We start from the raw sequence: 22,306 nt of genomic DNA on the forward strand, positions 1-22,306 counted from the left end.
CATAGAGATTTTTATTGGAAAAGAATTGGGCAGAGACACATGCTATGTATTCGATAGATACAGAGTGATATCGTAACTTTTCACTGAATCTCAAACACTATGAATTCTGGACACATGAGTGATATTAATTTCTGTTAGCATGAATGATGTCAATTTCTTTTCTCTGAATCAACAGAAAGCTACCTAAAAGAATAGGCTATTTGGGCAGTTTTAGGCGACATCGTCAGTCTACCCTCAGTGCCCTGTGGACTCGCGCCTGCAGTGAGATCCAAGGGCTTTCTTATGCTTCGGTAAGAAAAAGCATGCACGAGTCATTAAGAATATAGGCAAGGCATTATGTTATATTTATTTATTTTCCAGCTTGTACAAACTGGACGTAGAAGCATAAACATAGTACATTTCTACCATTTTCAACAAAAATATAACCAATATGTACAATTATTGTATTAAAAATACAAAAGGGATACAGACTCCACCAATGTCTTTCTAAAAGACATACAGGTACAAGTAGTATCAAAAGTATGAGGAAATCACCAGTTAATTGTACATTCTGCACTTGACATCACAGAGCGAACTGAGGTTACAGTCCTATGTTCTACGGTGACTTAATGCTTAGATAACATTTGTGCGACTTGTGTAGAGCAAGAGTTCTGTCTTTCTAGATGCACGTGAGGTCCACGGCCTAGAGGAGAAAACTGGCAAATAACGCATCTTACATGTAAAATTACAAATGCATCATTGATAATGTCATATATAAGCAGGTAGACAAATGCCATGATACAGGAGAGAATTATTAAATAAAGCACTGACATTGCTTTGATACAGTGAAAAAACACTGCAATTTGACTTTTAAAATTGGAAGCTATTTACGTTTATCTACTGATCAATATGATCAGCTGAATTTAATGGAAAAAAAATCCAAGACCAGCAGTTCCTCACATCTGAGTACTACTCGGATTGGCAGCCTTCACTTTTCCGGAGTCTGTGCAAAAACAACACAAAAATAGACTGGAGGGGTCATCTCAGTCCTTCTGGGGTTAATAGCAGCTGTGAACACGTGGTTGCTACACTCAGGCCTTCTCCGTCTCGGCGTCCGTAAAGCCACTTACGGGTCAGTCTTTGGCGACCAACCCGCCTTGCAAACAAAGGCTGGCGGACCGCGCTGGGTTCTGGATCTTTTGATCATCTTCACGTTAGAGGCTTGTTTATTCCCTCATGGCGACTGATCGATACGGGGAGGCTGTCTTGGAAGAGCAGTATGAATAGCTGGCCTTAGCGCCAACACCCCGAGCTGCTTTCACTGCAATGCTATCCAGTTATAAACGTGGCTCTTTGAAAACAAGCAAGAGAATCCCTAAAGCTAAATAAACAGAAATCAAAGAAACATAATTTAAAAAAACATGGGGTTTGCCGTCTGTCTCGATGGAGCAGGACACGCCCTCGGGTGACACTGCCCTGTGCTCCACAGGCTCAGACACAGGACGCAAGAGTCCCAGTTCCCTCCCCGGCCATGTGCAAACAGTTGTAAAGAAGAGCCCCAGCCCCTGGGGAAGGAGGGGCCGGGGGCCTTGGGGTCTAGGTAATTGGCTAACATCTCACGCTTCCAGGATAGGGCGCTTCCCAGGCGCGGTGGGACACAGGAAGCGGGGCTGTGGGCCGGCCTTCCCTCTCCCCGGTGTGACCACACCCTGTCCGGCATATTTGGTTTTTGAGAAACCCCGGCTGGCAACCCTACTTAAAGGTTCAAAATAATACTGTAAAATCATTAAATGGATATAATATTTACTCTCTGAACACAATCATTAAACTCATTTAAAAGAAAAGAAAAAAAAAACCCAAAAAAACGGAGGAGGGCACTGTAAACAAGCGGACAAGCATTTGTACTCAAAGGATTTCATTGTTTTCCTTTGTCTTCCTTGGTGGGTTAAAGACCCCAAGTAGTTCCATGGCTGGCTCTTCTCCCGATTCCAATGAAACCAAGTGCTAGGACTGGATTGAAATCTAAAAGGAAGATTTTTTAAAAACTCCTTCCAGGCGTGGAGAAGTGCAGCCAGAGTGACTCATGGGTGGTGATGACCTTGGAGTCTGGAATGATGCTGTGTGACGTGGCAGGCGGCCACAGGAGCTTGGAGACGCTGCGCTGTGCATTCAAGCAACAAGGCGGAAAAGTGCCAGGGCGGTTTCTTCACAGTATTTCACATGCAAAGGGGACAGGAAGAAGGAGGGAAGGAGCCCCATGCTGCTTTTAAGGCAGGGAAGGAGGCAAACGGGTCCACCATCCTCAGAGTGTGAGCTCCAAGGCTCTGACGCTAGGGGACGTCTTCTTGTGCTCTCCTGTGGGTGGCCAACACGGGTGCAGAGGAGCCCGTGCCTCAAACCGCAGACACTTGTTCGTCTTCTGCCGACGCAACCACGAAAGAAAGGAAGAAACAGAAGAAAAATCAATAAGCGAGCAAGTCGTTTTCTTGTGCTTAGAGAGAACGTGTTCACCGACGTGCTAAATAAAAATACCACAGCTATGTTCTCTTAGCATAGGTCACCTAAGATCCTCAACTGTTTTTCTACCTAATGATTAATCATAATACAAAAGTTTAAGGGGCTTCCCTGGTGGCGCAATGGTTAAGAATCCACCTGCCAATGCAGGGGACACAGGTTCGAGCCCTGGTCCGGGAAGATTCCGCGTGCCGCGGAGCAACTAAGCCCATGTGCCACAACTACTGAGCCTGAGCTCTAGAGCCCACGAGCCACAACTACTGAGCCCGTGCACCACAACTACTGAGCCTGCGCTCTAGAGCCCAGGAGCCACAACTACTGAGCCTGAGCTCTAGAGCCCACGAGCCACAACTACTGAGCCCGTGCACCACAACTACTGAGCCTGTGCTCTAGAGCCCAGGAGCCACAACTACTGAGCCCGTGCACCACAACTACTGAGCCTGCGCTCTAGAGCCCAGGAGCCACAACTACTGAGCTCGTGCGCCACAACTACTGAGCCTGCGCTCTAGAGCCCGTGCACCCCAACTGCTGAGCCCGCGAGCCACAACTACTGAAGCCCACACGCCTAGAGCCCGTGCTCTGCAACAAGAGAAACCACCGCAATGAGAAGCCCGCGCACCACAACGAAGAGTAGCCCCCGCTCGCAGCAACTGGAGAAAGCCTGTGTGCCGCAACGAAGACCCAACACAGCCAAAAATAAATAAATAAAATAAATAAATTTATAAAAAAAAAAAGTTTAAAATAAAGTATATGGGATGCACATCTTTAAATATACATACCCACTATAAAAATACATTGTATATTTACTGACTGGAAACTCATGAATGATTAATTCATTGAAAAAAGTTATAAAACAACACATGACTTCTTAAGTAATGTACACGTGTATACATATAAAAAAGTCTAGAAGGATATTTAACAAAATGCTAATGGAAGTTATCTGCAAGTGGCAGGATTACAAGTAGTTTTCGTGAATTGTGTTTTGCTTCTTCCTATAACGATTATTTCCAGAATAAAACATGTTAAACTCAAACCTTAAAAGCAGGAGGAAGGAGGGGGGCATGGTCTCCCCCTTCAACCTCACCCCAGCACGGCCAGCTGGACTCGTACAGAGAAGGCAAAGGAGCTCTAGAGAAGTGGGTTTGCCACCAGACTTTCATCTGGGACTCATAGCATTTCCCCAGAAAACCGAGGATTAGGAGGGAAATGCACCCATGCCCACACGGTATTACAGGGGACCCCTCCGCAATCTTTAGTTATTTCTCCAGCCGCTTCGGAAAGAGCAAAACGCAACCCAACGGCTGGCACCAAGGCCTGGGGCGGGCGTGGAACCCCGGGCGGGAAGCAGGGCCTCTGGGGGAAGCGCATGTACCGTCCTCCTCGGTGGCAAGGCCCGGGGGCGCGCAGGGGCCAGGGCGCGGGTCGTCGCCGGGCCGGTGCCACTGCGGCCGCGGGGCGGGCCTGGCGCCGCCCGGGGCGGGGGTCTCGGCCGGCCGGGCCAGCATCCTGGACCGCTGCAGCGCCACGGTGTAGTCCGGCGGCTTCCGGGCGGGGTGCGGGTGGGCGTCGGGGAAGTCGGTGATGGGGATGCCCACGTATCCCGGCGGGGTGGGCGGCGGCTCCCGGTAGCGGCCCTCCTTCCTCGCTGCGGGAGGGAGAGACAAGGCGCCGCGGTCAGCATGGGAGGGCGGGGGAGCGCATCCCAGGCCACGTGCGCTCATCGGGAAGGAGGACGGACGACCAAGACGAACAGCGCCCACGGTGAAAGGCGTGTGGGGCTGTGCGCAGGGCGGGGCGCACCAAACCCGCCACGCACCGGGTCATCTCCGGCGGCACAGGCAAAACTAAGCAATCTAAGTACCTGTAACTCTCACCGGGTCACCGCAGAGCGACTCTACCTGTCACGCAGTAACCAGGCTAACGCCCAACCCTGGGGTTTACTGGAAACACGGAGCAAAGGGAACAGAAAGGCACCCAGTCCCACGCCTGCAACACGGGAGTGGTGCCTGTCAGCGGTTCCCTCCGCTCTCCCTGCCCCGGGGGCCAGGCGAGCTGTTCTTCTTTGCTGGGCCATCTACCCTCACCAGGCAGAGAATCAATCCCAGGTTACTTTCAAGTCTTGGGCCTCACTTCGGAAAATAGGGAATCACAATAAATTTGGAAGAGTAGTACAAAAAATGATGCAAATTTCAAAACTTAAAACCATGTGCATGTGAGGTATGTATTTTTCTTGAAGTCCTTTTATATTAATTTCATGACAAAACATGAATCTGTAAAGGCAGGTAAAAAGCAAAGTTTTATTATCTTCAACTTTCTAAACTCAACTGTTAGGAACTTAAATCATTCTTCTTGCCTTTGCATTAAAAATTCTGTGTATTAGTTTGTTAAAAGAAAGTGCTTTTCTATTTGCAATTGCCAAGACGTGGAAGCAACGCGTGTGCCCACCGACAGATGAATGGATACAGAAGATGTGGTACATATATACAATGGAATATTACTCAGCCATAAAAAAGAATGAAATAATGCCATTTGCAGCAACATGGATGGACCTAGAGATTATCATACTAAGTGAAGGAAGCCAGACAAAGACAAATGTCTTATGATATCACTTCTACGTGGAATCTAAAATATAATACAAATGAATTTATATACAAAACAGAAACAGACTCATAGATTTATGGTTACAAAGGGAAGAAAAGAGGGGAGGGATAAATTAGGAGTTTGGGATTAACAGATACACACTACTTTACATAAAAATAGGTAAACAAGGATTTACTGTATAGCACAGGGAACTATATTCAATAGCTTGTAATAACCTATAATGGAAAATAATATGAAAAAAATATATAATTGAATCACTTTGTTGTACACCTGAAACTAACACAATATTGTAAATCAACTATACTTCAATTAAAAAAAACAGTGCTTTAAAAATTGCAACCTAAGAATAGGTGTTAACTGTCTTCTCCTTATTCATCTTGAAAAGATATTAAACTCGACATCCACCCATGACTGTGTGATAAAATAACTACAATTTCCCTACTAATGAAGGTGATGTCTGTGAAGATTATATTCCAGAATTTCTCACTCTGTATCCTATGATGTATCCCTACACTTTATACAGACATTGAACGTGCCATAGAGAATATATCCCGATAGCATTGAAGGAGCATAAGAGACTTCACAACAGAAACAGCAGCAGCGAAGTGATAGTGTCTTTCGTCTACTTATGAACTGCTAACTAGGCACTAGTGTTTTGCAGAGATTGCGTTTAAACCTCGCAGCAACTGCACTGGTAGCAATTATTAAATTCATTTTACAGATGAGGAAACAGACACTGTTTAGTGCCTTGCCCAGTGTCACAAAGCTAGGAAAGTGGCAAAGCAGGGATTCAGACCTGCAGCCTGCCTGACTCTCAGGCTCTTACACACTACCTTATCTCTCAGCACCCTCCTCCTTGTTCTATCCTGTGCAGAGGGAATCTGTCTAGCACAGAAAAATTTACTTGCATTAACAAACATCGACAGAAGATTTTTAAATATGCAAAGGGTAAAGTTCTAAATATACAATTCAAGGGAACAAAATACAATAGTAAAACATTTAGAACAGTTCCAATTAAACAAAAAAATATTCTTCCTCTAGAGAGAATGGCCATCCTTCCTGATAATTTTCAGCTGAGAAGATCAACGTCAGAGCAGGTAACACCCATAAGGACAACCTACTGATCCCGACAGCTACGGTGCATGGAAGGTTGACGGTTGCAGGGTATTTATAAGCACCTGACCACAGAACCTGGCGTCTTAACCACCATTCATTTCAAAATCCTGAGTGCACTGCTAACTTGGAAGGCCTACGCGGCAATGGCTGGGGCAGAATGAGGAGGAGAACCGCAAACACATGCTTTTACTTTTGAAATAAGTCAGGGTGCAGCCACGACCCAGACACGACAGAGCCCGCGGTCAGCTTACCGATAAGCCCCTTGGTGGCGCTGGGCGGCACGGCCACGTGGGCAGCCATGGCGACGGGCTTGGCTTCTTCGGCGCCCGCAGACATCACGCTGCTGCTCTCAGCTTCGAGGGAAACGTCCTTCCCCCCCCTTCGCTTGATGGTGCCCGTGTCCCCCTCCGAGTCTTCTCCCCAGTACCCCGTGGAGGAGGCCCAGCTTGCCCGGGACTGGGCTTGGTCGAGACTCTCTCGGCTTTGACTCTGCCGGTTGTACTTTGTGCTGTGGTCGGAAAACATGATTTGGTCCACGTGGCTGCTCGACGCCCATAACCCTGCGGCGTCCCCTGAGTAATCGAAGTGAGTGTGCCCGAAGGGGAGCGTCTCCCAGCTCCTCTGCTGCTGGATGGTCTGGATGTTGTCGTGGGAGCCGCTGGAGCACGACGTCCAGCTTCCTCGGCCACTGTCGGCAGCGTCAAGTGAGGCTCGGTCCCCCTGGTCTTGGGAAAGCTCCTCTGTGCTGGGAGAAGAGATCACTGTAGCTGCAGCGTACAGGCCCCGGCTCTCAGACAGCGGTGCACAGGACCTAGGCGGCCAAAGGGAAACAAAGAAAAAAAAATAATAAAGAGAAGAGGAGGGGAGGGGAGGGGGGAGGGGGGCCAGAAAAGAGGGGAGGGGAGAGGGAGGGGACAAGAGAGTAGAGGCGGGGAGGGGAGGGGGAAGGGAGGAGAGGGGAAAGGCCAAGATTGTTAACTAATAATTCTGTGCTAAAACGCAACCACTTTTTCCTCGAAAGGCGGCCTCCTTTCCTTCCAGAAAGAGGATTAGGCCCCACCAGACTGAGCGACAGTGGCCACTCGGCCCTGTCCAGTTTCCTCCCGTGACGTCACCACAATATCAACACGGGGGAAAGGAGCACTGACCTGCTTACAGTAAAGGCGCCCTTTCCTTATACAGTGTTCACTACAATCTGACTACTTCGGGAAGGCAGCTCATTGGACTGAGTCGCCCCCTGCCCTCAGCGCAGAGCAAACGTGTCCCAGCGCGGGACGGACCTCACTGGGAAAGCAGTCTGCGTGACGCTTCGTGATCGGGAAATGGTGAGCGTCAGGACTGGGCTGGGAGAGCGCCCCTGGGCGCCCCGTGAACAGCCCCGCACACGTGCAAGAGAGGAGCGAGCACACGGACGAGCCCCTACCCCAGGCTGCACTGGTCGGGCTCCCCCGCCGGCCGCCTCTCCGGCCGGCCTGCGGCCAGGCTGGTCTCCACAGTGCCGACCGATGGCCTCTGGCGCCGTTCGTCGGGCAGCGAGACGGGCAGCGAGTCGAAGGAGGAGTTGCTGACGATACTGGACCGTGAGGAGATTTCGCTGTGGCCGGAATCTGAGAAGTTATCCACGGTGCCGCTCGGAGCCAAAGTGTAGCCTGCGTGGGAAACACATCAGTCCTTAGAACCGAGGGTTCACGGCGTCCAGCTGACGTCTCCTCAGTAGCAAAACCAGAATGCAGGCCATAGGTGCCACCACGGAACTGGGGAGAAAACACTCTGCTTGGGGACTGAGCTGCAGTCAAGTTTTCCTCAATTGCAGTTTAGTGTGTTTGATGAAAGTTTAGAGAGGAAAAAAGAATACACTGTCGTATGACCCAGGAATGGATGCAGACGGGATCACGGCACGACTCGACGCTGCTCTCTGAACTGTAAATTATACTACATTAGTCTATGTAAACGGAACTATGAAGAATGACTAGGATGATATTTAAAAGTGTGGTTTTCTTCTCAACCTGCAAAGTCAGTAGTAATTTTGTTTTCAATGGAGTTTTCACTTTTAGAACTTTACAGCATAGAATAACTCCACTGGAAAGATCTGTATTATATTTTTATTTTTTAATGTTGGGTTTTTGTTTTTTTGAATTATTTAATTTATTTATTTTGGCCACGCTGTGAGGCATATGGGATCTTAGTTCCCAGACCAGGGATCAAACCCGTGCCCCCTGCATTGGGAGCACTGAGTCTTAACCACTGGACCACCAGGGAAGTCCCTGTATTATAATTTTTTCTGGCGGTACGTGGGCCTCTCACTGCTGTGGCCTCTCCCGTTGCGGAGCACAGGCTCTGGACGCGCAGGCTCAGTGGCCACGGCTCACGGGCCCAGCCGCTCCGCGGCACGTGGGATCCTCCCGGACCGGGGCACGAACCTGTGTCCCCTGCATTGGCAGGCGGACTCTTAACCACTGCGCCACCAGGGAAGCCCCCTGCATTATAATTTTAAATGGACATGTATGAATAAGAAATAAGACTTGAAGAAGATATCTTTGGATTTTTGCCATTTGATTTTTCAGCATTAATAATATATTGGATAAATCACATGAAAGCCAATTGTTTTGAAGGACATAATGTACAAAATCTCCATTTTTCTCCCTGGACCGTCACTATGTCTAAACAGATGTCCATTTTTTGGCCTGAAGGACCCTTAACTCTTTGTTGCTAAAACTGAAAGTCACAAAGGAAGAGAGGCTTGTCTTGACATCTTTAACAAAAAAATCCAAATACTCCTTTCTCAGTATTCATTTATTTTTTACTGATTTTATATGATTATATGTACCCAATGAAAACCTAATAAAACAATGCCATCTAGAGCACCTAAATGTTGCTGATTTACTCTCTGAAGAGTACTTCCCCATCCTTTCAGTAAATTATGAATTCCTGATTTATTTTTTTAAAAGGTTGCACGGGTCTTGATAAGATTTCACGTGTTCACCTATGAAATGTCTTCTTATAAACCACGCTGCAGGTTCTGACAGACAAGATTTCAAACCCTCCCTGAACAGTCTACCCCCCCCCCCCAACAAAAAACAAAATCTCTAGAGAAATAATCCCTCAGGTGGAGCATGTGGCATGGGGAGGAATCGTCCCAGTTGCCTCAGCTAATAAGATGACCCCTTCCCCTGTCTTTCCTGCTGGCCCACCTATCCCGTAGGTCCGTGGTGCACTGTTATTCTTGTTACTGTTCTCGCTTCCACGAGAAGATGGGGAGCTGGTTTAGTCCAACTGCCCGCAGCCAAACGATCTCAGCTGACTGCCACTGCCACCCAACGACGGACGAGAGAAGAATTCAGACGCACCCACTGAACAAGGACTAGAGACTGATACCCACACAGAACGCACACATGTCTGAGACAGCTGAAAAGTAAAGCAGGAGAGGTACTTGTTGTGCCGGTGAAATCTAACAACGGATTAATCTCTTTGGCCTCGTCTAGTGAAAACTGTCCTGGCCGTTTATTACCGGCTTACTTACGCCCATTCAATTATAGGGTAGGGGAGAAAGTGACCCCGAGGTTACGCAGCAGACAGTGATCTAGTATTTTAAGATAAGAAAGCATTAATATCAGGAGAGTTTGAGTGCCTAAAATTTAATCTCCTTAAAAATAAAACAAGATAGCAACAAAAAAGATAATCCAGACTCACGTTAACACAATGAAAGATAAATCAGGAAGATACTAGTTTTTCTTATGTTTTTATAGGCCTCTACTCTGTGATGAATGCTATGTAATTATATTTAGTTAGAACAACTGTTAGTATAAAAAGAATTATTCCCACACTTACAATCAGTAAAAAAAATGAATTTTTGAAGGGGCTTATATAGTTATATAAGCTTGCCACTATTTATTTATAACTATAATATTAAAAAGTACCAAAGTTCTTCCAAATTTATAAACTGAGGAGAAAAAAAAAATCCATTGGGTGTTACATATCGTGTCTTTTTTTTTTTGGCGGGGGGGTGGGGGGCACTTGTGCGGCTTGCAGGATCTCAGTTCCCCGACCAGGGATCGAACCCACACCCTTGGCGGTGAAAGCATGGGGTCCTAACCACTGGACCGCCAGCAAATTCCCAAGGTCATTTCAAACGACTCTAATGTCAGAAGTGATGTAATCTCTAACTAGAATTGATCACAGCTGAAAGCACAGGTCCCCATGAAGGAGAAGAGGGGTCACCCAGTCACCTTTCCTTGGCGAGCTCTGCGGGGAGGTCGGCGGGGAGGAGAGCCGGGAGGACGCATCCGATACCGTGTCTTCTGCCGGCCTCTTGTGGCGCTCAAGGCTCCCTTCTTCAGACAAAGCAAGAATCTTCTTTAAAGCTTGTGGAGAGTTTATACCTGTAAGAGAAAGAAAATGATTTCAACACGCATTTCCAAGACTGAAAAGACTACCGTGAAGAACAAAACCACTTTTTTTTGTGTTAAGATTGAATGTCACATGTCGTGGCAGGTTGTTTCCAGGCTCGATGGTCTCTGTACTCTGCCCGTGTAAACAGTGAGATCGCAGGGGGCACCAGGTGCCCGCCGTGTGTCTGCTGACACCTGCCGAGGACCAGAAAGGCTGCTGCTGCCATTCCACTCTGGGTTCCAAACCGCGACCACCACCCTCTTCAACAATACATCAGGCAGCGATGAAGAAACAAAGAGATGATCTGTAAATACTCTGGGTTAGGGTGAGAGTGGCGCAGCTCAGAAGATTTATCAGAACTCAAGTTTGGGTTGGGAACAGGTATTTTGGTGGTGTTGGAAAAGTTAGCTCATGGGACGTGGGAGTGATGGAAGGAAAGCCAAGAGCCCAAAGGAAGTAGCGAGAAAACAGACTGATGGAGCGCTAAGAAATCAGGCCGGTATTTGATCAGTAAGCGGATGACAGAGAAGGCAGGAGGGGACCCAGAGAGTGCCGGGTCCCAGAAGCGTCCTGCAAGCCACCGGGGAGGGCTCCCAGGAGTGCGGTAAAGGGGCGCGGAGGGGGAAGCCATCCAGCGCAGCGCCAAGTGCACGATCTAGTCGGATGACGTAGGGCGGAAGAAAAAGGATTCCATGTGCCAATGCCAGGTGATTTTTCCCCTAAAATTTTACTTTCAGGAATGAGGGAGTCACATTAAGAGATGTTTTCTAAGCCTTATTATGAGGCACTCTCAATTACCTCATTCTGAACAACAAAGAGACCGGAGGGAAGGCATTACCGGTTGACACTACCTCAGTGAACGTTAGTTTTTATGTTCTCAGACTTAACAGAATCCATTAAAAAGGAGGCAATGAAATTTAACGGAGATCTAATTCTTCATTTCACCTCAACACCTGTAAGTGTTCGATACTACTTTAATACAATCTTTTAAAAATGGCTTTTCAAGCAATCTTTTAATTACATGTGCAGATGCTGATATATACAGGGTACATGAAAATACCAGCTACACTAAAGCTACACGAATGAATAGCCTTGATTTGGAAAAGATTTCCAAGCCAGCATCATTCACAGATTCAAAAAGTGCTGCCTTCAAACAGTGAAGATGGATGTGAAGATGCTATGCCTCAGAAAAATCTGTTCCACTTCAAAAGTAGCTCTAGGGATGACGAAGACACTGAAGTGAAAAATACAGGAAGTATTCAGACAAAATTTAGTTCATGAATGGGGGTGGGCCCAGCATCTCTAAGTCACTATGTTATATTCTATGACTTTAAATGTGAAACTATCCTAAGAAGACGCATGACTATCCCATCCGCATTTCTAAAGGTCATAAATTCAAATAGGCCTAAAAATATTGGAGAGAGAGTCTCTCTGGGGAAGGGGGCTGGGGATGGCTTTCCATCAGGTACACCTACATGGGGGTTAACAGGCTGTGTCCATATCAGAAGCTCGACAGAAAAGAGGCAGTAGAGGTCGGCTTACGGGGGACTTGGGAATATAAGAATATTAACAACACAGTGGAGAGACTTCCCTGGTGGTCCAGTGGTTAAGACTCCACGCTTCCACTGCAGGGGGCACGGGTTCAATCCCTGGTCAGGGAACTAAGATCCCGCATGCCGCGCAGTGCGGCCAAAAAAAAAAAAAAAAAATTATAAAAAAAACAAAACAGTGGACAAAGGAACACTAATTCAGTTCATTTGTGATGGGGGAACAATGTAAATATTTTTTAATTTTTGGCTGCGTTGGGTCTTCGTTGCTGCACGTGGGCTTTCTCTAGTTGCGGCGAGCGGGGGCTACTCTTCACTGCGGTGCGCAGGCTTCTCATTGCGGTGGCTTCTCTTGTTGCGGAGCACGGGCTCTACGCGCGCGGGCTTCAGTAGTTGTGGCACGTGGGCTCAGTAGTTGTGGCTCATGGGCTTAGCTGCTCTGCGGCATGTGGCATCTTAATTCCCCGACCAGGGATTGAACCCCCATCCCCTGCACTGGAAGGCAGGTTCTTTACCACTGGACCACCAGGGAAGTCCCTGCTTTGGCTCCTTTAACATTCACGAACTGACTGTATTTTCCTCCCAAGTTACAGAATCAGTGATTCAACAAATGAGAGTTCGCCTCCAGACGAATCATTTCACTTAAAAATATTCCGCCTAAATTCCAGCAACTCACTGATCATGAGGCAAAGCTAGTTTAAACAAGGTATATGGACAAAACAGCCTCTGTACTTGTTAAAAATTAAATGAGTAATAGCATAATTTCCCCATGGCATGCCTTGCCTCCACTGCTATGACAAACGAGCATGATTAAATGAGATGCTCTATGAAAACAGTCCTTCTCACGGGTAAAAGTAAAGTTTAACTCTATGAACATTAATGTCTTATGAAGAGGGAACAACCAGAGGGACACTCAAGTATACCAGATGAAGTTACCCGTGATAAGTATCCCTTCCTAGTCTGAGAAGCAGGCACTGAATGAACAGCACCAAAAGAGGGTTGTGGGTTGTTTGTTTTTTTGTTGTCGAGTTATACGAGCCGTCTGTATATTTTGGAAATTAAGTCCTTGTCGGTCACATTGTTTGCAAATATGTTCTCCCAGACCAAAGGTTGCCTCTTCTTCTTTTTTTTTTAATATTTATTTATTTGGTTGTGTTGGTATTAGTTGTGGCAGGTGGGCTCCCTGGTTGCGGCTCGGGGGCTCCTTAGTTGTGGCATGAGAACTCTCAGTTGCAGCATGCAATGTGGGATGTAGTTCCCGGACCAGGGATAGAACCCGGGCGCCCTGCATTGGGAGCGCGGAGTCTTAACCGCTGCGCCATTAGGGAAGTGCCCACGGGCTGTCTTTTCGTTTTGTTTACAGTTTCCCTTGCTGAGCAGAAGCTTGTAAGCTTCATTAGGTCCCATCTGTTTATTTTTTGCTTTTATTTCCATTGCCTTGGGAAACTGACCTAAGAAAACACTGCTACGATTTATGTCAGAGAATGTTTTGCCTGTGTTCTCTTCCAGGAGTTGCATGGTGTCCTGTCTTCCGTTGAAGTCTGTGAGCCATTGTGAGTTCATGCTTTTGCGCCGGCCGCGAGGGCATGTGTCCTGACGTCACTGATTTGCATGCGGCGGCCGTCCAGCTTTCCCAGCACCACTCGCCAAAGAGACTGTCGCTTCCCCACCGCATGTTCCCGCCTCCTTTGTCAAAGATTAACTGACTGTAGTCACACAACAGTGTAAATCAACTCTACTTCAACAGAAAGTAAATTAAGAGGGGGAAAAAAAAAAAGTGTGCGCGAACTTAGTCACCTACCGAAAGGCGGGAGATCCCGTAGGGGCACTTTCTTCCGCGAAGGATAGAGGGGCACGGCGGGAAGCTGCAGCCCCGGGCTGGGCCTCTGTGACGGCTGCGGAGCCTGCGGCGGCGGCGGCTTCGGCTGCAGCCCTGCCCTCGGGGCCACCGGGGAGGTGTCGGCCTTGACAGGCTTTCTGTCACCGGGATTCTTAGGCACTGGTAATTGTTCGGTGTGAAAACAGAACGAGAAGTTTAAGAAGTTAGTGGCCACACACGGGATACTTTTACAACTGCACGAGCACTTCCTACAGTTAGAACACTGAAATATGTATCTTTTTTTCCCCTGTGGCCCATAGATAAAGGAGAGAAACAGGGGCGGGCGGGGGGAGAGTCTCTGTCACAGAAAGAAGGCGCGACGGAACCAAGATTCACTTTATGAAACAAGCCGTCTCAAGAGATGATACTGTTTCAAGCACCACATTTAAAAAGAAACGAAAAATGTGGATAGCTCAGTACGCTGTACGTATGTCTATGAAAAACACAAACCTATTATACAAGCTACAACAGGAAGACCACTAGGAATTACTTTTCTAAAATGACACCCAAAATGTCTTGACATATATGAGCTTAGTTTTAATTTAGTAGATGATACTAGCTGCAGTCTTGTCACTATCAAATTCTCTCTCCAGTGGGGTAGAATTATCTATGTTGCTAATAGCAGCCAATACTCCTTGAGCACTGTACTGAGTGTACAATTCCACGGCAGACGGAAAGCAAGCCAATTTAACAGGGCAATTAAATGCTGTATTTTAAGTGTATTAATACTGAAGACAACTCAATGACTTCCTTCCCCCATCTTACACATAATGGAGCTCAAGTAACCGGCCTAAGGTGACACTGTTAGTACAAGGAACAAACAGGACCTGAACTCAGACCCATCTCCCTCCTGAGGACAAACTCTTCACCATGACACACAGTGCTTTAAGAGTGTCCTGGGTATGTCTGATAACCTGAATCTTTCTCAAATGACCTAACATTTAAGTCCTATAGAAAGTATCTTCAAACTTGCCCATAAAAGACCCCAAAGTGTCCTAAATGGAAAACGCCTCTGCCTTACAAATGTGGATGCCGAGAAAGAGAACGTAGCCCCCGTTTCTGGCCTGGCCGGACTTTCAAAGGCTGGGGAGCTACACATTAGGCTGAGCTGTGGTTCCCTGTGGAGAATTCCTGCCTTACACGGTAGCTGAACTCATTGCCAAGTGCCGGCCGAGCTGAGGGGGTCAGACGCAGCCAGCGCACCTAGCTCTGTGCCGCTCCCAGGCTGCCCATCACTTGGCAAGTATCTTTGTGAGAGAACAAGGGATGCAATTGGGAGCTGCACCTGCCCCTGTGTCCCCTGACGGCACTCTGGCCGCGTCGGGATGAAACCAAAGCCGGTCACCCCGAAGAAGCCTACGGTGTCGTGGTCCCCACGCGAACCCCGCTGGGCACGGACGGGGCTCAGCCCAGCACGGCGCCGCGCGGTCCCCAGAGCCGCCTTCAAGGGAAAGGCGAGCGTGCCTCAGGATGCTAGCTCCCCCCGGGCCCAGCCCTGCTTTATCGGCACGGGAAGCCAATCTGCACTCCAGCCGGACCCGGCAGCCACCTTAAGCAGAAACTCACATGTGTTGGTGGCCGGCTCGCACTGCAGGGAGAGCGTCTGGAGGCTCTCCTCGTCCATCTCCAGCTCCAGGTTGGACAGGTACTGCTTCACTTTTCGGGCCATTTGGGCGTCCTCGTACAGCTTTTTGGCATTGAGAAAGGAGCTGCGCCGCACCCGCTTTTTGTGGCCACCTGTCTGAGCAACGTCTAGCACGGTTGCGTTTGTACTACCCTGGCTGAGAGACCTGGAAGACGAAAAGGTAGGGCTGCAGCTCGCCCCAGCGTGGGGTCCCTGTATCCACTGGAAACGTGCCGAGACACCTACAAAGGGTCTACGTTCAGAAGGCCACATGCCTCATTCTGGTAAGTAAACTTTACAAGGGAATAGAGAATCATACAGATCAAAAAAATTTTTTTCAAGTTTGAAAAGAATCCTACATACACTCTACATACACATGTACGTTTGGCACTTGTTCTGTTCCGACTAGAAAATTCTACTTTTCGCCTCTATAGAGCCTTCAAGGCAGCTCTCTCGTAGAAGCCAGCAAGTAATAATGATTACATGTAAAAGCTCATGCAAGAATAAACACACAGCTGCAATCATTAAGAGTGACATTAATCATTTTTCTCCTAAAGAGGATGTCTTAACATAAATTTAAAGAAATTACAATGTTCACGATTGTTTTCTTATTGCTTGGGTTAAATGTAGTGAGTTCGTCAAGTAATATGGTCAATCTGTTAATAAAATGGTCATGCAAATGTGAAAACACATGTATGGAAACTAGCACATGAGTTGTTAAGAATTATTTTTGAAAAGAGTTGGTTTATAGGATGAAAACAGTAGTTAGTTGAGCTGTAAAAAATTTAGTTTTAACACCGAGGGGCACCTTTCGTACGACATAGATTTACTTCTCAAAAATCTGTGCAATAGCGTTTAAACTGCACAATTTTTCCTTCTGACGTCCTTTCTCCCCTCACCCCAGGTTAGATTTTTCTCATTTCAAAACACACAAATTATATTAAAATGAAGTCTTTCTGAAAGCTCAGGAGTAGGCCTGGCCTACTGCTCCCCAGAACAATCATCAATCATTTCACAGCTCTCTTGGGTCATGACCTCAAAAGCAAAAGCCCCAGTAGATGAAACTTGAAGTCAGTTTGCCAACTGAAATTCTGCTAGAGCAAGAGGGTTAGGAAAAAAATGCAAAAATGCAAAGCATCGGAAAACACAGCAGGTAAGAAAACAATGCCACGAGCGGGACGAGAACAGTGTGGGTGTGCAGTGTCCCCGCCACTTACCCCAGACTCCTCCACTTCTTCTTCCTGTAAGTGAGAGCCGTGGAGGTTGAAGCATGGGTGTAGAGAGAGACAGAGAGATCACAAGCTCAGAAAGAAAGGACTAGACTTCTGGACAAGCAGTACTAGAAGCCCACAAACCTCCTCACACAAACAACTTGACCAGCAACGGTTTTCTGGCTCAAAAGACAAACATATGTAAATATTTGCTTCTAAAGACTCTGTTCTCTCCTTCACTGCATTCATCGTTCTCGGCTACACTGAGGGCTAAATCCCTTGTGTGGGCAGTGAGACAATACTGTTCGGGTTGTTTACATATTTTAGTTCATACTATCCATTACACCTTTTAGCTCTGCAAGTCAGCGTTCTGAAAAATAAAAATAGCTGTGCCTCACGGTCAATGAAAAATGTCAGAGGGACCAACTGTTTTCACGACAGCCCACAGTGCACTGGATGTGGGATCACAGTCATTCCAAATCAGAGCTCGACGGAGATTCCCCGCACAGCCTGGTACATGTCACCATGCTACAGGCGGGCCTATTCAAAATCTTCTCGTTTACTAGGAAGCGCTAAGCTCAACCTTCTCTAACCCCGCAAGCACTGCTGAGGGACACACTCACCGAGTCCTGAACATGAGGGCAGGGTCCATGTTCACAGAGGCCATTCGGCCAACGTGACGAATTTCTTTTGCAATCATTCTTAGCTTCTCAAAATTGACCAGCCCGTCGACTTTGGAGTCGTTCCCTGTAATTGGCAAAAAGGAAGAGGGAATCACATGGCATTTACCCTACGCCTCCACAAGTGGAGACAGAAATCCTCCAACTTACACTTACCCTCGTGAAGGAACGTGAGGTCCTTCTTGATCACCGGGAACAGGGGGATGATGGGAGGCTGTAGGTTTTGACTGTTGAGGACATTGCGGTATTTTGCCATGTTTCTGGAAGGATCAAACAGGTCTTGGAGATCCTGAAACAGCTTTTCGTATTTATTGGGAAGTTTTTCCCAGGTGGTTCGCAGTCTTGCCACTGGTGCCAGGTTTAGGCCGCTGAGGGGGAAAAAAGGAAAGCGGTCTAAAATTAAATGACTCATCCTTACGAAGTAAGTAGAAGAGCATGCTGTCTATTTCTTAACATGTAACAGCTCTGTGTGAGTGCTGTGTATGCAGAGCCAAGTACAGGATTCTTAAGAGTGTTAATGATTCTGGGTAATGAGAACTGAAGCTGGAAACAGGGACGGGGCCGAGGGGTTTTACTCTTTTTCCCTGTACACCCTCGCGGTCTGTTTACTGTGGGCAGAACAACTGGAATGCCAGGTGTCCTGAGGGCAGGGCTGTGTTTCGTTGCTTCCTCTCCGTACGTAAAGTGCTTGCTGCCAAGCAGCCGTCTGATAAAACAGACTGGACAAATATCCTAGAGTTGTAACATGAAACAAAAGCCGTAAGAACAGCAAGAGTAACAGATATCGTACATGGACGCATATATGTGGAATCTGAAAAAAACTGGTATAGACCATCTTATCTACAAAGCAGAAATAGAGACACAGACGTAGAGAACAAATGTATGGATACCAAGGGGGAAAGCGGGGGGAGGGGAGGAATTGGGAGATTGGGATCCACATGTATATGCTATTGATATTATGTATACGATAGACAACTGATGGGAACCTACCGTAGAGCACAGGGAACTCTACTCAGTGCTCAGTGATGACACAAATGGGAAGGAAATCCAAAAAAGAGGGGATATATGTATGCGTATCAATGATTCAGTTCGCTGTACAGCAGAAACTATCACAACATTGTAAAGCAACTATACGCCACGTAAAAAAAAAAAAAAAAAAAAAAAAAACCAATAAGAGCATGATCAAACTCCTAGACAGAAAAAATGACTAACTGAATCATCACCATCAACGTCAATATTGCTCACTGTTTCAGTCTGCACCTTCTTCCAGCCTCAGTCTAAGCACTTAAAAGGGAAGAAAAGTAACATTTACTAGGCATCTCCCTGCTTTGTGCTGGCTGATGGAATGCCACATACGTTGTGTCATTTAGTCTACTTGATAACTCTTTGGGTCACTGTTATTTTATAGAGAAATAAACTGACTTTCAGAGAAGTTCAAATAATTTGCCCAAAGTCACAGAGCTAAAAAAGTGGTGAATATAGATTTTCTGGGCTTTAAATTAGCATAAAAGAGAATGCTTTTTTTTTTTTTTTTTTGCGGTACGCGGGCCTCTCACTGTTGTGGCCTCTCCCGTTGCGGAGCAGAGGCTCCGGACCCACAGGCTCAGCGGCCTTGGCTCACGGGCCCAGCTGCTCCGCAGCATGTGGGATCTTCCCGGACCGGGGCACGAACCCGTGTCCCCTGCATTGGGCTGGCGGACTCTCAACCACTGCGCCACCAGGGAAGCCCAAAGAGAATGCTTTTTGAAGTACAGCTGATTTACAGTGTTGTGTTAGTTTCAGGTATACACAGCAGAGTGATTCATCATACACACACACACACACACACACACACACACACACACACACACACACACATCTATATAGATCTATTCTATCTATATATAAAAAGAATATATCTGTTCGTTTTCAGATTCTTTTCCCTTATAGGCTATTACAAAATACTGAGGAGAGTTCCCTGTGAGGCACAGTAGGTCCTTGTTGGTTATCTATTTTCTATATAGTCGTGTGTATCTGTTAATCCCAAACTCCTGATTTACCCCTCGCCAACCTCTTCCCCCTTTGCTAAGTATACATTTGTTTTGTACGTCTGTGAGTCTGTTTCTGTTTTGTAAATAGGTTCATTTATATATATATATATATTTTTTTTAAGATTCCACATATAAGCAATATCATATGATATTCGTCTTTGTCTGGCTTACTTCACTTAGTACGATCATCTCTAGGTCCATCCATTACAAGAGATTTTAAATTAAGGATTAAGAGAAAAAGAATTGTTCCATATGATGCAATTAAAAACTACTACACCCACACAGAGTCTATGGCTTTCAGGGATTGATGCATTTTTAAATCTGCAAACTGAATCGAACCTTACGACAAATATGCTCTTACCTGATGATTGCAAACATGGAGTTAAAATTCTTGCACTCCCTGCAGTGCAGAGCTATCTTGATGAAATGCTTAATGGTCTTCATCCTCTTCAGCTGGTTCGTCTCCCGCAGAATCTCAGAGGCTACCCAGAACGTCTCCTGGTTAATGACCTCCTCGAATTTCTTCAGGTTGGCACAGCTGGTTTTCGATCTGAGCTTAAATAAATCATCGATATACTCAGTGGGTTCGATGTTGCGGAAGAGCTCAAAGTTCCGCATGGAGAGCTGCGTGGCCACCTCTACGGTGCTGAGCTGCAGCAGGGAGATCTGACTCTCTCTCAGCAGCTCCTGAGCATCTTCATCCGAACAAAGGGTCTCTGTCTCCATGTTGTTTTTCAAGTAATACCTGTGAGAGACAGAATTCAGAGCCTGAGCAGCAGTCTCATGATACGCCTTGAAAGAACGATGCTGTCTGCTGAACGGTGGTGAGAACACTCCACTGAATGATGGAAGGACAGACAGAGAAGGCAGCAGCTCCTCGGTCACCAGATCACAGAACCCGGCCCAGAAGCCACCGACAGAAACTGACGCATCACATGGAATTGCATCTGTACCAGGTGCAATCCATTTTGTCTTGTCCTTCCCTGCCTTCTAGATTACCTTTTTTTTTGCTAAAAAGGACAGAAAATAGCTAAATTTAAAAAAATTATCAGTTTAAATAATGAAAAAAGCCCTACGGAAGGAAACAGGAAAGATTGATCAATCCAACCTATTTATTCAAATACCAAAGAAACCTGTAAGCTATTTCCCTCTATTTGATCCTATGAGGAGAACGATCCTAAAAATAGATTTTAACTTTCAAATATCTGATTTTCACGAAAACCCTCCAAGTAAGTGGGACAGGTATTATTCCTATTTGTCAGATGAGGAAACGGAGGCTCCCAGAGATGTACGCCAGCTGTAGAGAGAAAACTCAGGGTTAGCGCTCCTTTCTCTCCGTTAAGTGACTTGACAAAAACAGAATCCAGATGTTTGCCCTGTGATTTTTTTTTCCCCGATTTTATACAAAGATGCTCTCCTTAAGCCAGATTCCATAAAGGAAGAAAGAGAATGAGCAGGGTGGTCCTGCTAAACTGGCCTTCTGCATATATCGCCGAAGACACAGACCTCGGGACCTTGACACGCACAGATCTCACGTTCTCAATTTTTTTTTTTTTTTTTCGGTATGCGGGCCTCTCACTGTTGTGGCCTCTCCCGTTGCGGAGCACAGGCTCCGGACGCGCAGGCTCAGTGGCCGTGGCTCATAGGCCCAGCAGCTCTGTGGCATGTGGGATCCTCCCGGACCGGGGCACGAACCCGGGTCCCCTGCATCGGCAGGTGGACTCCCAACCACTGTGCCACCAGGGAAGCCCACGTTCTCAGTTTTGATTACTCATGAAGCCCACGATGTGAATCCATTTGTAATTTTCTTGAATACTGACTGTGAATCATGACTCTGCGCCTCAGTGAGATTTGGAGAACTCCACCAAGATTACACATAGGTCAATGCATATTCAAATGATAACGAGACAATGGGCCTCCTAAAACGACCCTACCCACTAGTGTCAGGGCTGGAAATAAAGTGAAAGTGAAGAAGACAAAGGAAGTTATAGTTGACAGCAAGAACGCAGAAGCTCTGAATGAATTAAACCAGGTTTAGATGCATAACACGAAGAAGTCAAGAACACAATGAGGGCTTCCCTGGTGGCGCAGTGGTTGAGAGTCTGCCTGCCAATGCAGGGGACACGGGTTCGAGCCCTGGTCTGGGAAGATCCCACGTGCCACGGAGCAACTGGGCCCGTGAGCCACAAATACTGAGCTCTGTGCGTCTGGAGCCTGTGCTCCGCAGCAAGAGAGGCCGCGACAGTGAGAGGCCCGCGCACCGCGATGAAGAGTGGCCCCCGCTCGCCGCAACTAGAGACAGCCCTCGCACAGCAACGAGGACCCAACACAGCCAAAAGTAAATAAATGAATAAGTAAATTAAAAAAAAAAGAATACAATGAAACACTCCGTATGGCAAGAAAAAAAGAAAAAAATGTGACTTATGAAAACAGTTTTCAGCAAGTGCCGAATCTAGTCATTATGCGAGAGCCAAAACCGAACTACTTTTCCACCTTTCCCTTATCTGGGATTTGAGGCTGTCAATTACGTTTTATCAGTGGGAACACCATGCAAGAGGCTGACAAGACCCCATACGACACCTTCCTACGAGTACTGTGTGACAGAAGCGCTCTGAAGACCAAGCAGCAGCAGACCACACTCTGAGGCAAATGAGCTTTGGTTCCAGAGTTAAGAAGGGTTTTTCATAGTGTCATGAACAGTAACAGGCAGTTTCAGCCAGCCACACTGTCACAGAC

The 22,306-nt window shown here is 46.9% G+C and overlaps 1 protein-coding gene across 4 annotated transcripts in view; it reads right to left on the reverse strand.

Annotated features, from left to right (window-relative positions):
* Positions 1–2,322: 2,322 nt before the first annotated feature.
* Positions 2,323–22,306, reverse strand: part of RAPGEF2 (Rap guanine nucleotide exchange factor 2) — a 241,738-nt gene continuing 221,754 nt past the window's right edge. For 3 of the 4 annotated variants that reach the window (XM_082838706.1, XM_082838708.1, XM_082838709.1), the window contains 11 exons: positions 19,932–20,315; positions 17,697–17,908; positions 17,484–17,607; positions 16,867–16,890; positions 15,592–15,815; positions 13,948–14,145; positions 10,437–10,589; positions 7,634–7,859; positions 6,462–7,021; positions 3,866–4,138; positions 2,323–2,398 (listed from right to left, as the gene is read on the reverse strand). In XM_082838706.1, coding sequence (XP_082694832.1) covers positions 2,373–2,398; positions 3,866–4,138; positions 6,462–7,021; positions 7,634–7,859; positions 10,437–10,589; positions 13,948–14,145; positions 15,592–15,815; positions 16,867–16,890; positions 17,484–17,607; positions 17,697–17,908; positions 19,932–20,315 — 2,404 coding nt within the window. In that variant the 3' untranslated portion in view covers positions 2,323–2,372. The remainder of the gene's footprint in view (positions 2,399–3,865; positions 4,139–6,461; positions 7,022–7,633; positions 7,860–10,436; positions 10,590–13,947; positions 14,146–15,591; positions 15,816–16,866; positions 16,891–17,483; positions 17,608–17,696; positions 17,909–19,931; positions 20,316–22,306) is intronic. The other variant, XM_082838707.1, reaches the window with a different exon arrangement.

This window comes from Leucopleurus acutus (assembly GCF_964270905.1).
Source record: "Leucopleurus acutus genome assembly, chromosome: 4".
NCBI lineage: Eukaryota > Metazoa > Chordata > Mammalia > Artiodactyla > Delphinidae > Leucopleurus > Leucopleurus acutus.